At 35.9% G+C, this 17,408-nt stretch overlaps 1 protein-coding gene across 1 annotated transcript; it reads right to left on the bottom strand.

Annotated features, from left to right (window-relative positions):
* Positions 1–4,383: 4,383 nt before the first annotated feature.
* LOC149000867 (PH, RCC1 and FYVE domains-containing protein 1-like) lies at positions 4,384–16,512 on the bottom strand. The gene is made up of 9 exons (XM_089140182.1): positions 16,136–16,512; positions 15,035–15,121; positions 13,140–13,229; positions 12,894–12,980; positions 12,667–12,768; positions 9,733–11,868; positions 9,482–9,625; positions 5,901–6,412; positions 4,384–4,788 (listed from the first exon to the last, which is right to left on the bottom strand). Exons 1-9 carry the CDS (start codon positions 16,181–16,183, stop codon positions 4,617–4,619), a joined length of 3,378 nt encoding a protein of 1,125 aa, XP_088996308.1. The 5' UTR covers positions 16,184–16,512; the 3' UTR covers positions 4,384–4,616.
* Between the last annotated feature and the right edge of the window lie 896 nt (positions 16,513–17,408).

The following is a 17,408-nucleotide window of genomic DNA, read 5'->3' as shown; positions in this document are numbered from 1 at the left end:
TGAAGATGGAGACGATGAAGGAGATATGAGAGAACTTAGAAATGTGTATTTTTTTCAGATTGATTTATGTTCATCCGATTGGAATGATCCACGTGTCTAAAATCTAACGGTCAACTGGAGGTAATGGAAGGGTATCAGTATAGAGTACAGGAGTGGATCCAGTAAATACCCCACTTTTTTGATTTTCATCGTTCAAATTTAATTGTGAAGAAAATATGCAAATCTTTACGGTAGAAGAGATATGAGGGTATTTTGGTCATAAAACTCATAAATTGTCCTTAATTAATCTTATTGAATACATCAGGAGAGGCAGATACAAAGTGTTTAATTTTTTTTGACTAAAAATGATATGGGCCAAACCTTAGGGAGTCCAAATGAAAATTACCCAAGAAAATATATTCTAGAATTAAAAACTGGAAGAAATTTCAAGATGATTGACGGAAATATATAAATACCTCAAAACCATATCAAATTAGCAAATTTTTTCATTAATTGGTTAGAGAAAATGATGAATGTAGTTTAGTTATATTAATCTAGATTTTATAGTATGAAATAACAAATGTAACAACTAACAAGGATAACACTGTAAAGTAATGAGTTAGGATTCTCCATCCATCAAGGTCAGAAATATCGGTACAGTTCGGTGTTTCGTTGATTACCGAACAGAGCAAAGGATATCGACTCTTCAGGAGCCTTCACGAGTCTTCTCTCTATGGACCACTTGGTCACGTCACATGAGCACATGCATAATTAAAACAAGGGGGGGGGGGGGGGGGGGGGGGGGGGGGGGGGGGGGGGGGGGGGGGGGGGGGGGGGGGGGGGGGGGGGGGGGGGGGGGGGGGGGGGGGGGGGGGGGGGGGGGAATTTGGGGGGGTTTTTAAAAACCACCATAAATAGGTTATATTCTTGATTCACTTTATGGATTTGGCCTTTTGTGTAAACCGGGTTTAAAATTTTAAAATAATCAATTCAAGATTCCAAGCGTGAAACCCAAGTTTTGATTTTTGAGCCACCGTAGAGATGAAGTTCATCGGTTTGAAGAAAATTTCTGAAGCAAAATCCAATAGCTCACGAATGTAGAGAGGAAGTACATCGTGGACAGTGGAGCTAGGCAAGAAGAGTTCATCTTGACGGTGGACTAGTTTAATCTAGTAAACTATTAGTAGAACGAAGCAAGACAAGAGAGGAGAAGAAGATAACAGAAAGCCAATGATCAGAAAGCAGCAACTTAAGGCTTTGTGCAATAAGAGCCATTTTTTTTTTCTTCTTCTTCTTGATCTGGAAATTTGAGAAATGAACAGGGTTTCTTCTTGTAATTTGCTTCGATCTTCTCAATTTTTTTTAGGGCTTTGTTGTGACCAGGGCCTTTTTCTTATACTTCTTCTTGATTAGAAAATTTGAAAAACAAAAAGGTTCATTGGTTAGGTAACAAAAATTAGGGGTTTTTTCTTCTAGATTTTAGAGATGGAGATGGTTCTAATGAAAGAAAGCGAGATCCGGTGAAATTTCAGCAATTTAAGCCAATATTTCGCTGGATTTTCCGGCGATATTTGGTAAATATCGTTTTCGCCCCCAATTTCAATTCATTACTTTTCTAATTGAGGGAATTTCGGCCGAAACTTCCTACCTTGTCCTCTATTCACACAGAAATGAAAAATTCCAAACCACATGATTGGAACCAAATCTGCTTTTTTCGAGAAGGGAGAAAGAAAATCTGGATTCCCACGTTCTCGAAATTTTCATACAAAGCAAAAATTTATTTTTAAATTAGACACGTGTCAAACATCTAACCATGTGTATTAGAATTTTCCATCCATGTGAGTAAAGGATCCGGACTCTGTAACATCACAAGAGATTTAAGGATGATTTAGGAATTATGAAATTATTTAATCATGACTTACATAATTTGCTAAAAAAATGTAGTATTGTGCACATTTAAGACACTTCAAGGGTAATTTAGCATAGTTTTGGGATGTCCCTTTTTCGTTAGCTATTTTGAGGTGACCTTAAATTTTTTCCAAAAACTTTAGCCATTGAAACAAAATCATGTCCAAGATGTAATGAACCTAATCGTCTATTGATGAATTTTAGTTGAAATAAAAACTACATATTACAATATATTAAAAATTCAGAATTCCCCCATTATCATTTGTTGTATTTGCATGCAGTTCCAAGATTATTACAAGTTACAACCAACCAGACATCATTTTAGCATAACCTTGTAGGACCCCAGATCACCCATTTAAGATGTTTCTTCATAACAAAAATCATTCTAATTAATAAACTAGTTACTAAGGTTTTTTTTTTTTTTTTGGTATCAATTCTCATTCTCTATTATGAGGTTTTTTCATTATTTTAAGTTGTTTGGCATCTATTATCAATTTTATTTTTATTTAAAATAATAAAAAAGCTTAAAAAAATTCATAATGAATTTTTTGTCTATTATGAATTATAGTGAAAATTTCATTCTCTTCATTTATGCACACAAGTTTGCTTAAAATTTTATAGTTAAGATGAGGGTAAAATAGTCAATACACATTTTTTTTAATAAAAACCAGATTTCCCCCCTCTTTTATCACTTGCTCACTATTATTTACTAACAATTTATTATTTTGACACCAAACTTATTTTCGATAAAATTCACTAAATCATTTTTTATTCTTGTACTTATTTATTTTAAATAGGCATAATAGAGAATGAGAATTGATACCAAAAAGAGCCTAAGTATGACCGGTACAATGCATATCACAGAGGGTCTTAACCAGTATGAAGAAGAAAGCATCCTAAGCAGATGTGTTAAGAAACTCCTGGTGTCCCTAAGATTCAGAAAACTCTGTTAATTGGTCTCTTTGTGATGCTTTTGGTTGGCTTCTGCTCAGATTCTTGCCGAAATGGTCCACTTCTAATTGCTTAAGTTGGTTCTCTCGCGGAAAAATGGTGACAAGGGAGGTTTCCCAGGTCTTTCCAGCTTAAACTCTGCAACCTTACCGCCTACTAATCCAACAAAATAACTTGACCAAAGAAAATGTTACAACATTCCAAAACATCATCTGCTATAATAGCAAGTATTATTGGTGATCAATTGCATATACTTGTATGGTTCTAGGTTCAAGAAGCTCTAGATTAACATTCTATAATCACAACACAAATATTTTTTTCACACTTCTTTCTTCTTCCTCTAATATTGTTGATTTGCTAATTGCGGTGGTTTCTTCTGGTATAGAATTTCGCCTAACACTCATTTATGGACACCCCTTGGTAGAGTAGTGAGTAAGAATTTGGGAGGAATTTACACAATTGGGTCTATTAATAAGTTTTCCTTGGTTAGTTCTAGACGATTTTCCGGCGACTTTCGGTCGATGTCGTATCGAAGCTCGGTTTCATGTCGCCCTTCAATGACATTGCCGACTTATCGCGACTCGAAATGTCACGATAAGTCCGCGACATAATGTACCGTGATCATATTTAGGAAAAGTAAAAGTTAAAGCGCATAGTTTTCCATCAAGTAGTTCAAATGTCAAATCCTGATTTGGAATAGGGTAATGATCACAAAGATAGGAGAATTTTACAGTTGGGGGAGAACCTCTCCACACCCTAAATGGAAGATTGGCATGCAATGCAATAGAAACCTCTTTTGACCTCTCCGTTTGCTACGGCAAGTCAAAATTACATCGATTTCCCAAAATACCCCTGTTAGAGCGTTTGTATTTTCATTTACATACCATACCCTCTCCTATCTTTATTTTTTAACAAACAAAAAGAACTTTTAATTTTTTTAATTTTTTATCTCTAGTAATTTTTATACTTTAAAAATAGAAGGGATTAATTGCTTGCTCCATGAGACTTTCCCAAAAAGAAATTTTCGATAATAACTTAATAAGAAAGCATTAAAGAAAAATTAATGATATATTAAAAATCACTTAAAATTTAAAAAAAAAAATCAAACAAAAAGAAAGAAAGTATGTTATTAAGAAAAAAAAAAAAGTACTTAAAAAGTTAAAAGTGATTTACCTTAAATATCCAGAGTCATTGCATGAAAGTATGGCAAAAACTGTATTATTATCTAAAAAAAAAAAAGATTGAGTGGATTCATTATTATGAGATGTGAATGTTGTTTTCCTACCAATGAAAAGAAGGAAATTCAAAACCTTTGATAGAAAAATTTAATAAGAAGATTAGGAGAGTGTAATAATATTTATTGACAACGTTAGAAGACTGTCATGTATTCAGGAATCTTGCTACTCAAAAAGCAAGCTATGAAAAGGAATTAAATCTTTTTCACAACATTACAGGAGGTGGCACCTGAGAAGAAGAGCTATACAACTTCTACTAAGGATTTTTTTTCTCTCTTGGTTAGCTGTACATATATTGACACCAGCAGAAGCAGAAGACAAGATGAGAGAGAGAAGAAAAATAAAACATCAAAGAATCAAAGAATAACACAAGCTTCTCTGTTACAATTATATGATCAACTCATAGTCCACTCTTACAACTCTAATTTGATTAGTTGTTCTTACAACAAATGGTGACTTCTCCATGATCCATCTGAAAACAATATGTTATTTATGGGTCCAATCAGAAGTGGAGTTTCTTATTGCCAACTTTGTTGTTCCCCTTCAACAAACCAGTTTTGGGGAAGCTGACATTGGCTCATCTTCCTCAACATGCATAACTCCTCTGCGGGGTTCCTGTGGGACACTGTCTTTTCTCATGCTGTACTTCCTAAGCACCCTATGTTTGTTTTCCTTCCACCAGTTTTCAGCATGTTGTTCAGCAAACCTTCTTTTGCTGCAGGAACATTCAACAAGGATCAAATACAGTTAGTAGTGTTCCAAAATCGAAGCAGAAACCATGCAAATAGCAGAATGATGGCCAAATTTTATTCTGAAGGAGAAAAGACTAGTTTGCAATAATTGAATGCAGGTGCTATAAGAAATATTTTGCCTGCAACTTAATTCAGGACAAGTTTGATGGTTCATATAAAATAAAACTAAACCTTGTCAATGGCACATGGAGGAAGCAGGAAGTGTGTCATTTATTTAGACACACTTTGGTGTTATGGGTTAGAGCTATCAAACATAAAACTGGAAAGAATTCCTCAAGCCTACAACCAGCAATACAAATCCTACAGTTCGACAGCAGGAAAAAACTGGAGTTTCCAGAGCAAGGTTATCGTCTACAAAATTTCTGAATCAAGGTTTTTAAAGGCCAGACCCTTTCTCAAGATGCATATGAATGGAAGTAGTTCCTTCCAGCATTCACACCAAATGTTCATTGAGATCCACATCCATATGTTCCCAAAGTTGGCACTCAAGACATACATCCAGTCCTACTTGGGGTGTATAAGCGAGAGTGTTGAAAACATGGACTGAGGTTTCCTAATTAAAATAGGATTATGTTTCCTCATAAGTCTAGAGTTTTATTTCTATATTTTCTTTTCCTACTTAGTATAGGACTTAACTAGGTTGTAACTATAAATACCCTATTGGGGTCTTGTGGGGTCTTGTGAATAATATACTTTTAGAGGAGCAATTCCTCACATTACAACAGCAAGTAATGCTAACAACCATTTTCTCCTATACTGTTTGATGTATGTAATCTTATCCACTTTTGACCTCAACTACATCATTATTGAGATTGAACATGACCACAAAGTTCAATGAACCAAGCAACCAGCAAAAGATATATTTTGTTTACACAATATTGCACTATCCATCTGATATATTATTCCCCATTGCAAATGTGTTAACTACATAACCAAGAAGACTAGAAACTAAAGTTCTCCTGAAATAAACATTTACTAATGGAAGCTAATAAAAAATAAATATATAATGAAAATCAGTTCTCTAACATGATATGTCCCTTTTTTCAATCATGAAAAATTGAGGGGACATAAATACCTGAATCTGACTCCCTTGAAAACCTTGGCCCCATTCTGGAGTTGAGTTAGAGTGACATACACACCAGGTTCAAATAGCTCGGTTGCTTCTGTTTCAGCTACATTTTTCATTGTTGAAATCTTAGGTGAGCTTGACCCATTTTCTAAGCTTGGTGCAGAAATCGATCTCCCAATATCAGAAAGAAATATTCTATCATTCTTTCCCAGGGTTTCTTCAACATTCTCTAACAGTTTACCATCTATCCTTTGGCGTTGTGCATAAGTGAAGGATCCATTCAACATGATAGGTTTATAAGGAACATATGGCTGGACATTCCCTGAAAGGTCAGCTGACAAGGAAGAATAATTTTCTGATCCTTTAGCTAGACAAGAATGGCCTGCTGACAAGGTGGAGGAAACATACGACTCTTGGGTTTCATATGTTCTATGCAAAGCTTCAAGTTTATTGCACATGGCTTTGAATGTTTCAATGCCATAAGCCTCAGCTGGCAACTTCTTTATCATCTCCTTCAGCTAAAAGAAAAGGTAAAAGCAACATAGAAATGGGCAAATTAGCAAAGCATTTAGTCAGCCATTATTCATGTTACTAAAATGAAGTACCTGCCAAAGTTGACAGTTAATAAAAAATACAGAAGGTGCTTTCAAAGGTTGGTAGTATAGATATATTAGTTAAGATCACCAAGGCAGTGACAAGTTAGCATATCGTAAATTTAGAGTAATCAATATAAGCTAATACTAAGATGTTTGAAAATAAATGGAGGTTTCTGTACATGGCCACATGTATAGATGGTTGTGCTGTGACCCATTGGATAGACATAACTGTACAATACATGGCTTCTCATCCCTATCCAGTGGTTGAAAACATGGTCATGCACCACACATGGCCTTGTACAAGAACTTTTGCAAAAATAAAGTTTACAATGTTTTATTTTATGTGACTTAACGGTTACCAACTATACAGAGCTTTTTGTTGCTTATTTGCTGCTGTTGTCCATCTCCATGCAGATAAAATGTTCCAAAGGGCGGTCCACAAGGAAACTTGGGTAACTGTGATGTTGTCCTTTAATCTTGCTAGTCATTGTTATCAGTACTTTTGACTAACTGCTGAATCTTTTTTTTTCTTTTTTCTTTTTGGGTGAATAATATTTCATTATCAGTCCTCATATTGAACTGGAGTGTGATGCCCGTATTTAAATTGTACTATTTTAATAACATTGAATGTGTTATTGTTAGGTTCTAGGGGAGAAGTGGACTGAATAGGCCAATGTCATGGGACCAAGTAATATGAATGAATGGAATATTACTTTGTTTAATGGAATCGGTATGTAGACCCATAGCTTGTAAACCAGCCTTAAATATATTGACCCAAGTCTAGTAAGTTGTTAATAGTGATTAAATGGGATAAAAATGGGAAACTGGACCGAAGTAACCGATATGGATCAGAAATGGTTCCTAGAATATTACAATTCAAATATTGGTTTAAAGAGGATCCAGTGGGTTGGTTTGAGTCATGATTAAACCAAACTATATAAGCTGAACTTGTCTCTTAGATAAGCCTTGAAGCGCATTCTATTAGCCAAGGAAAACCAAAAAAGAGAGAGCAACTGAAGGCTAGAGAAGAGAGAAGAGGAGCTGGAGGAAGCAATCATAGACTAGTATGAGCAAATTCAGGCCTGAAAAATAGAGATTGAACTCAAGCATGCAACCTGAACCTAAAGGATTTAGAATTGCACACACTTGAAGGGATCTTCAGCTTGATTTGAGCTCAGACCTAAGGTACAACTTGAAGGATTTTGAGCTTCTAGATAGACATATGAATGAATGTAGTGACTGAGTCAATTTCATGGATTTAAAATGGTTATGGGCAAATCAGAGTTTCAAAATGAAATAAAAGGTACAGTTGAAACTCTGATTTGCTAGACTGACCCCAATGTAGTATTTGGACCAAAACTTTGTTATTGTAACTCCAAATTGTATCATCTTGGTATCATTTTAAAAAAGGCTAGAAGGGCTACAAATGTTGTGGAATAGGTATTCTTTGAATTCGAAAAGGATCTAAAAAACCCCACAAACAGGACCAAAAGGCAGTTTGGGGTTGTCAGGCTCAGGACAGTGCTGCCACTCTACATCAGTCAACTTTGGTTACCTTGGGTCTAGATGGTCCCAAAATGCCCCCGCTAATCTGGTTGTTGATTTCCTATGAGCCCCATAATGAATGTTAAAGTAAGTGGAACCCGTTTGTGGTCTTAAATTAAATGAAAAAGGGGTTAGACACTAAGGTTAGAGACCTTAATGTAACCTCACTGTTGTTGAAGTTGTAGACCTTATGGAATGAAATGAAATGTCTTGTAGGAGGAGTGCTAACAAGAAATAGGGAGGACTGACACTTGACCTTGGAAACAAGAAAAGGGTAAAGAAAACAAGGTTGGGTAGATAATATGTATCAACTTATGTTGGTGCTTGGATGTGTTGTTTGTTTAATTAATATAAAGTGTAAGTAAGTATAATCTTAGGGTTATTTTTGAATTTTTAGATAAATCAAAGATGCCACATCATCACTTAACTAACGGAACTTAACGGATTAAATAAATTCGAAGTCCATAATCATTCCATTGTCATTCTTTCTTTTTCTTTTTCTTTTTTAACTCCTGGCTTCCACCAAGAGCATGTTGATGATGACATTTATGAGGTTATAATTTTGGATTTAAAGCGTTTCTTCAAGCATAGCATAACATGGTCATTTTTTGTGATACACAGGAACAGTTTCATCAACGGAAACAATCTGGTACTGGTCATGAGCGCCCCTTGATGTGGGTTTAAGTGTCTATGATGACAATTTTCACATTGTGCACTGTAAAATGGTACTTCTTCTATCTATGATGATGATTTTGAGGTTGTGTACTATCAAACTGCTTCTTCTTTCTCAATACATATTTTCTTGTTTCATTGAACTTTGTGTTCTACTGACAAATTATGCGTAGAGTAATATCAGGGAAAGTACAAACAAGGATACGAAGTACACTAACAACCTAGTGTCTGAAACCAAACAACTATTCCGAATATTGATCTAATCTGGAAGTCCACATATGTTTAGAGATGCTGAATTACAAATTCCCCGAAGTTTCAGGATAAAAATGTCCACCAAAATGGTCAAAAGAAAAAAGCAGCTGGAATATAGCATATTTTGATCAAAATATGACTGGTATAAAATGTTCCAGTTTTGTCCTAGGTCAAAAAGAAATCCTAGACTATGACTTGTAAACAGGCAACCTATCACCAGATTACTGAACACTGACATATTGAAAAAAGAGTATTAGTTGGGCCAATCTGAGGCACACTTACTATTTGGATTGAGAGAGGGTGTAAAGAATAGTTAAATCATGTACATCAATTTTTACTTTTATTTTTTGTATTTTAGAATATTAGACCATTTGTACATCTGGGCTTTTAATCAAAAAAGAAGTTTGTACTCCATGTATGCTGACTCACATATAAGTGCTTTTTCAACAAAACAATAGTTAAAGATGCGCCTGTAAATATATAGATGCTTTTATTTATATTTGACAATTACTACAGGCATACCTGGACTGCAACCGATTTAATTTCATTTGCAACTTCACACCTGGATGACTCCCTCACTCCTGATGAAGTGGCTTCTTCAGCTTGCTTTCGTGATTTCTGCAGCTCCATATCTTGATTCTCACACTTATCTTTCAGCCTTTTTGCCTAGAGGTCACATCATGAATAGTTTCAATATTACCCATCCTAATAACTACAAAACTATAAGAAGATCATGACAATGACAATATGAATAGAGGAAAATTACCACATACTTGGCTTTGCAACATTTGTACTTCTTGGCTCAAATGCTCAAATTTTCTCAGGAAGGTATCAAAACTCAAAGGCATCAAAGGAGTTGTGGAATGTGGAGATTTTGGCCTTTCTGAGTTTGGAGAAACAGACCGTGAAGTTACAGATAGTTTGGGTGGTGAGGGAGGCCGTGGTGATTGATGAGAACTCAATGGTTGATGTGCAGATGAAATAACTGGTTTTACAGCACATTGGACAGAACTCTGTCGGCTTGGCGCTGGATCTTTCCTCTGTGACAGTATTTGGAATGGGGAAGCTCGGCTAACAGAAGCAGAATCAGACTTCATTCCTACTTTAGCCGGTTTGACATTAAAATATTTGATTGGCTCTTTGTCAGGCAAAAGCAGATTCTTAAATGCACTCTTAGAATGCCTAGCTGCAACATTCTTCTTATTCAGTGTAGAGGCACTACCAGCTTCAGATGCTTTAAGTTTAGAGTAGCAAGAGTCACATACACGATGTGGTTTTCCTGGAGTAGGAGATAATGCAGCTCTTAGCGCTTTTTTAGAACTGCAAGCATGACAAAGCCCAACTCCACAATTGTAACAATTGTGCCTTTTTCTGGTAAAAGAAAATGCTTGACAACAACTAGAGCATACAGAATGGTCTGTACCAGAAACCCATTTATAAATGCAAATGGCTGAAGTAAAGTTTGAACCACATGATATACTTTTCACAGTCCTATCACTGAGAGCTTTGACTAGAGTTGGGACTTCACAATCTTTAGTGTCCCCATGTCCTAGTCTACCATTGGCTCCCCTACCCCATGTGAACACTTTGCCTTTTGATGTCCGTACAGCAACATGGAATGAACCACATGAAATCTCTTCCACAATCTCATCTACCAATCTGTTCTGTGCTAAGCAGGGCAACTTACCATCGGACTGTGGATTACCCAGCTGACCATAAGCAGTACTTCCCATAGTAAATACATGTCCCGATTTTGCAATGACCACCGTAATACTAGGTCCACAAGCCAACTGGTGGAAATTGTATCCAATAAGAGATGACACGCAAGTGGGTTTTAGCTTGCTTTCCTTGTTACCATGACCCAAACGGAACTCATCACCATCACCCCAAGTAAATAGATGTGTAGATGAAATGTTTGTGTCTGGCTGTTCCATAGTCTCCACAATGGCTGCAGTGTGCCATAGACCACAAGCAACCTTAAGAATCTTTGATTCACTCAAGGATTCGATTTCCCTAGGGTACGCGATACTTTCCCGGTCCCCATGGCCCAGAGCACCAAATGTCCCATCACCAAAGGTAAATAACTTTCCATTAGAAGTTACTAATGCAGAGTGCCAGGTTCCACATGCAACAGATAAAACATGAAGTCCATCTAGAGGACCTGAAATTCTTTTGGGTACCCAATGGCTGACATCTGTGCCATGCCCAAGAAGTCCAGGGTAATGTGTACCATCTCCCCAAGTAAATAAATCGCCAGTTGTTGTCACAGCGCATGTATGATGCTCGCCACATGCAACATAATCCACACTATTAAGAAGAGATTCAACAAGTTGAGGCCGTATTAAGTATCTATCAGTTCCATGGCCAAGCCTACCTCCTGATTCCTCTCCCCAGGTGAAAATCTCGCCGTGCCTTGTAACAAGAGCAGCATGTCTAGCGCCACAAGAAACCTGATGAACATCTAGAACCATATTTGAATCTAGGGGCCTAGGAGTCAGCACATTGGTTTTTGAAGGGAAATGGTGGACATATCCGTTTGGTAGATTCCCATCAGAACAAACCTCTCCCCAGATAAAAACATCACCCAATGATTCAGTGTCATCTGGCCCAAGACCTCCACTTGACAGGCCAGAGGTGCTTGAATCACTATTCCTGGGACGATCTCCTGTAGTCGTCGTTCCAAGACATCCATTTGATAGGCCTGAAGTGCTTGAAGCACTAATTTTGGAAGCATCTTCTGTAGGACTTGTACTTCTTCTTACTTGCAAACTTGCATTGTTTGGCCACAAACCTGTGTATGTCAAACTCAAACTACTCAAACTACTAAAACTACGTGAAACACTTGATTCAATCTGAGGCCTTGCACTGACGGAATGACCATTTTGAACGCAACCAGTATTATCGTGTAACTACATGGAAATGAAGAGGAAAAAATAACTGATTGGAAGTATTTAACAGAAAATAATATATTTTAATTTTCAACCCATCTTAAACCACAAAACAATATGCAAGAAAATTACAGTACACGATATACTTCAAACAAAGAAAGATAGAAAGGAAGGCAATATTATTAACATATCTAGATAATTTCAAGTTAAGACCAACTAATTGACAAAAAAGCACTTCTCTACAGATTCTAGTTATTAGAAAACATGGTTTGTCAAACTTATTTTTCGGAAATCTGTTGTCAATATTACTGAGTTGCATTTTCTGTGAATGTTCTATAGATCCTAAAATTGTTACCAGAAAGGAGGATTTTTATTCTGATGATTCTACAGAAGTATAGTCCAGACAAGGCATTGATCAAGCCTGAAGTGCATTGTTGCTTCCACGTATAAAATAATAATTTCTAAAAGAAATCCAAATGATATTTAAACATTTTTGTATAGTTTGAACTTTGATAAAATATGCAAACCCTTCCCGCCTTCCAACAAAAAGAAAAGATGAAAGGCTTCTAGTTTGCAATGGTATAAAAGGAAATATCAGCAGACAAATCAGGTACATATCTAAATTAAATTCTGTTTTCTGAGATTCATTTAATAAAGAAGATTCAAGGTTCACAACAAGAATTTAATTCAAATATTCTAGTCACCAATACCATGACTGAACAACAGGAGATAGCAATATCTTTTGAAATGATACTTAGAACACATGAAACACAGCAAGAACTAAAATGACAATAAATTTAGAGAAGAAAAATAACTCACATCAGTACTTTTACTCCTACTATGTCTACTACATTGAGCTTTAGAAATTAATGACTTAAGACCACCAAACCATGCTTCTGTCTCATCTTTGTCTTTGCATATCTGGTATACAGAGAGTTCAAAGTAATCACTATATCATAACAAACTAGATCATGAGGTGAACTAAACCAATGAATTCAACATTCAGCGTAAATGAAAATGAACATTGATGGATTTATTTCACAAACCAGATCAAGAGTTCTATCACCGTTGTTATATAGAAGAGAGAATGATAAATAATCTTTGTCAGGGCGGAAGTATCTCCGAAATACAGCCTGTTAAAGTGAAAAATGAACAACACAAACAAATGTCCTCCATTATTAGAAATCACAAACCAGTAATAACTGAAATAAAATCATTAATTACCAATCCATCTCAAGTTGGAATACATGAAACATAAGATTATAAGAAGTGTAAAATCAGGCTCAACTTACAGTTCTCTGTCCAGGGATAATACAAGAGACAGAAGCTAATTTAAGATTCCTTTCTTCTCCATGTGAGTACCAGATCAGTGTTGTTTCGTCCTGTGATTGGAATCCATTAAGCATAAGATGCCAATAAAAGAAGAGCTACATGCCACAGCAAACAGTTTGAAGATGACATATTTCATAATGAGTGATCCAGATTCAATTACACAAGCAGAAGCAAGTGATGACTCATGCATGGTTACAAGAAACCAAATTTCTAAAGATACAGATACAGATAGAAGAACCAACTATGTCAACAAAATACAAAGCAAGTAATAGAACCATTCACCTACATATATAAATAGCCACATATATGAAGAGTGAGAACAATAGGAGCAACCTATATGCAACCATATTAGTCCCAACACTAGTTCAAAGTAATGAAAGAAAAAAGAAAAAAAAAAAAAAAAAAAAAAACAGAGAGAGGAAGAAGAAAATAAAGAAACAGGTGCAATAGGGGATTCCAAACCCCAATTCGGATCTCTTTTGGGCCCAGAAGCAAACAAGTTATGGGAAATCTACAATTTCTCATGATATGAAGAGAAAGTCACAAAACCAGCATATGAATCAGTGGCTTATCCCTACCAAATAGGCTTACTCTGACTCAAAATTCATGGCAGAGTCAATTTCTCAATGTGCCATCCATTCCAATCCACAATGCCTTGAAGGCTTAAATGAGTAACTACAGAATTGTTTACAAAATTCTGAAGCAGATTCAAGGCAGAGTAATTGAAAGCAGGTCTGTAGTTGATGTAACTGTTGCATTCCACACTGGTACTGATCAAAAGACTCCAAAGAAGGGTCAACCCTAGCTAAGTAGCAGTATACATAACCTGAAATGAAGAGGGAGGATGCTTCTGTAGTTTTGCTCTCTTGGACTGAAATGGTTTCCGAAAACAGAGCTAGACACAATCACAGCATAAAGGAAAGAAAATGGTTCAGTTTGATGGAGAGAAGGACGAAAAATTAAAAACAAGAGAGGAGAAAGGGAAGAAACTTGCACAACAGCCATGCATATAAAATCATCCACAACATTCAGACTGTAAATTTGTTCTCGTCATCTCCATAAAGACATAATTTCATGAACCAGCACTTTAGCAACTCTTTCCACCCTTCTTGGTTATAGAAGATTAGAAGCTAAAACAGACATCCCATGAGAACACAGTAGGAACATGGAAGCTTTTGTATTCAGTAGGGTCCCCTTCCTGAAGTAGTAACACTGGGTATACACTTTCCCCAGTGGCTGCATCACCAGCTCTATCTTTATGAACCCTTAGGCTGGCCTTCCTCATTATGAACTTACCAAGTTGGTTCAGGTGATTAAAATATTGTTGGAGTTTGTGAACACAAAGAGTGAAAGAAGGGTGAGCTCGTGTGAGTAAATCCCTTTAGACTCCTCAGATGTCAAAACTGAGAGAGGAGGACACATTTAAAATACCAGAAAACTTCAATATACAGAACAAAATTGTGTCGTAGATCCGAAAAGTAGAGAACTGGAGAAGGGGGGAAGGTAAAGAGCTGGGATCTACTACCCCACTAGAGTTGATGTTTAAGGGTCATACCTGAAATTATGCAGCTGTCCTTGAGAATTTTTTTCTTTCTTCCTTCTTGTTTAATTTCTTGCAAAATACCAAAAATCTATATGGATATTTTGGTATTATAAAATATTATTTACAGATCTCAAACAGAATCAGATATTTTCTGGAAATCAAATTTTCAAATATGGATTTCAAGCTATCCACATTCTTAATTACATCCATGATTCATCGGCATCTTAATACAGAAGCCTGAATAGGAAGACTAATGCATTCATGTTTCATTAGAAGAAAATGCACTCAACTCAGAAAGAAGGTAGCACTTACTACAGAAAGTCTGAATGGGCAAAGCCTAGGCTTCCCTCTCCTACCATATTTGATTAATTTAGTTCCTTTCTTCAACGCAATAAGTACCTTCAAAAAGATTAATGAAAATATGTGAAAATCAAGCTGGAGAAAGTATCACTAAGTAGAAAGTCCCATCTTTAACTCAAAAGCAACAGAAAAGTTAAGCACTGATTCAGACCACAGAAAAAATACCATTAAGGGATTACAGATATAGTGCAAATCAATTTCATTTGCTTTTCTTAAAAGGCTTTACTTTCTATATAACAAACACTCAATTTTGTGCTATTGTTTGAAGTGATTGACTTGATAAAACGAAAATGAAATTATATTAACAGCACACAGCTGATTATGCTGCACTCTTCAATATTTGATTTGAAAGAAAGATGTTAGACATAATTTGACAAACTAAAAGAGAACACTAGATTACATACTCCCCAGTCCCCTCTACATGTAATATTTCCTCAAGTTAGGGTCCAAATTGAGTCTAAAAGTCCATGTCGGCAATCACCTTCATGTGCTCTCAGACCGCAGTTTAACCTCACTATGGAGGGTCATATCATAAGCAACCTCCATCTCCAATTTCGCAGAAAGGGTTTTTCTAGACTTGAACTCATGCCCACTCGTGCTTGGACACTATGGAAAAACCTTACCGTTGTACCAAGAACATCAAAGAACATAAATAGGATAGAAAAAAAAATGATGAAAGTGTTAGTTGACTTTTACAACAACTATACAAGCAAACAAACCAATAGGTCATCAAGGGTTATGAGTTTCAGCCTTTCAGCTTCACTTCCAAAAACCCAGAGACTAAGGTTCATACCAACTCAATCCCAGCCTCACAACATCAGCAATCCTTTTCACCCCCTCACCATTTTCCTCTTTTCCTAACCTGGGTTGCAATATTATCAACATTGAAGTTCTACTATGAGCAATTGGAAGGTGTAACATCAACGGAACTTGTACAAATAGAAATAAACGTTCTGCACTGCGTTTTGATGCATAACCCATGTCATGAATTTTGCTGAAAAGTATTAAAAAAAAAAAATTATGTGATTCAAAAGGTAAGTAAAGAAAACCTACTTGGTCGGAGTCGCGCGAAGAATTCCCGTAACCAACAGGGTCTGCCATTCCATGTGATGGAGTTCTCAGGCAATCGAAGAAGTAAAGTTCTTCTCTGGACGACCAACTCGACCAAGTTCATCACATGCGGCCACTCTGGTCCCATTTCTCAGTCTTGTTGAAACAAATCGATGCTTCAAATTAATAATCAAACTCATCGTTCTCTCTCTCTCTCTCTCTCTCTGCAAAACTGCAAAACCTAGAATCAACAATGCCTAATTCCAGATATGATCAATGATAAAATCCAGAGAGACGGAGAGAGAAATACAAGAATGCGAGCGTTGATCGATTTGAGAGGGAAAGAGAAGGGTTTTCTCTCTTTCCGGTTTGGATCTTCAGTTTACGTTCTTTTGGGCAACATGAAAGGTGACGTGGATTCTCTTGGTCATATTATTCGGTGGCAAATGCGATGTGAAATGCTTTTTTACCAAAAAAGCGCGCCAAAAATGGTATTGAAGTTGTGACAAAATGGGCCCACACCTTAGGGCATTTTTGGTATGTATCTCTCATTTTATTATTATTATTATTATTATTATTGTCTTTTTCATTTTCGAGCAGAGCTTATTCAGGCCAGCTTGCGTGTACCATGACTATATTCTTAGGGGCAATGTCAACGATAGTTGAACCCACAACCTCTTCACTTGGAGGTATAAGTCTCATTCTTTATTTTGTGTATTTAAGTGTAAAAAGAAAAAAAAATCTATTTTTAAGTAAAAAATGAAAAATAATTTAGTAATCCTTGTCTAGAATAAATTATAGAATAAAAAAAAATGTTTGGTAGTATTTTATAGACGCGAGAAAAAAAAAATAATAATAATAATAATGTTTACATGATTTATTTTTTTATTATATTGACATCCCTATTTGTATGATACTATTACCAATAATCTATTGGTGCTCGATTGGTTTTGTATCCGAATAATTCTCTTTCATGTCATCCCACTCTTTAAAAAATAAAAGTTTAGCAGATATGGTAGTGAGACAATCATATACATAAATGGTTGTTGATATGATTACTGCATTAAGTATACGATTGTCAAAGCATGGCAAGATTGAACCTCTAAATGTAGATGTTTGGAAGATGAGAATGCAACAGAATTGTGCTTGTAAGAACAGCAAAAAAAGTCCTTTTTTTCTTCTTTTTTTCTTTCTTTCCATTATTGATAAAAGAGAAGCCCGCATATATAGGGAAACTTAAAACCCTAATACTACTATAATTACAATTTTAACCCAA

The sequence above is a fragment of the Hakea prostrata genome, chromosome 11 (genome assembly GCF_041222555.1).
Source record: "Hakea prostrata isolate BN-2017 chromosome 11, UWA_Hpros_2, whole genome shotgun sequence".
Taxonomy (NCBI): domain Eukaryota; kingdom Viridiplantae; phylum Streptophyta; class Magnoliopsida; order Proteales; family Proteaceae; genus Hakea; species Hakea prostrata.
Note: the sequence above shows the minus strand (reverse complement) of the source record. Positions and strands in the feature narration are given on the sequence as shown.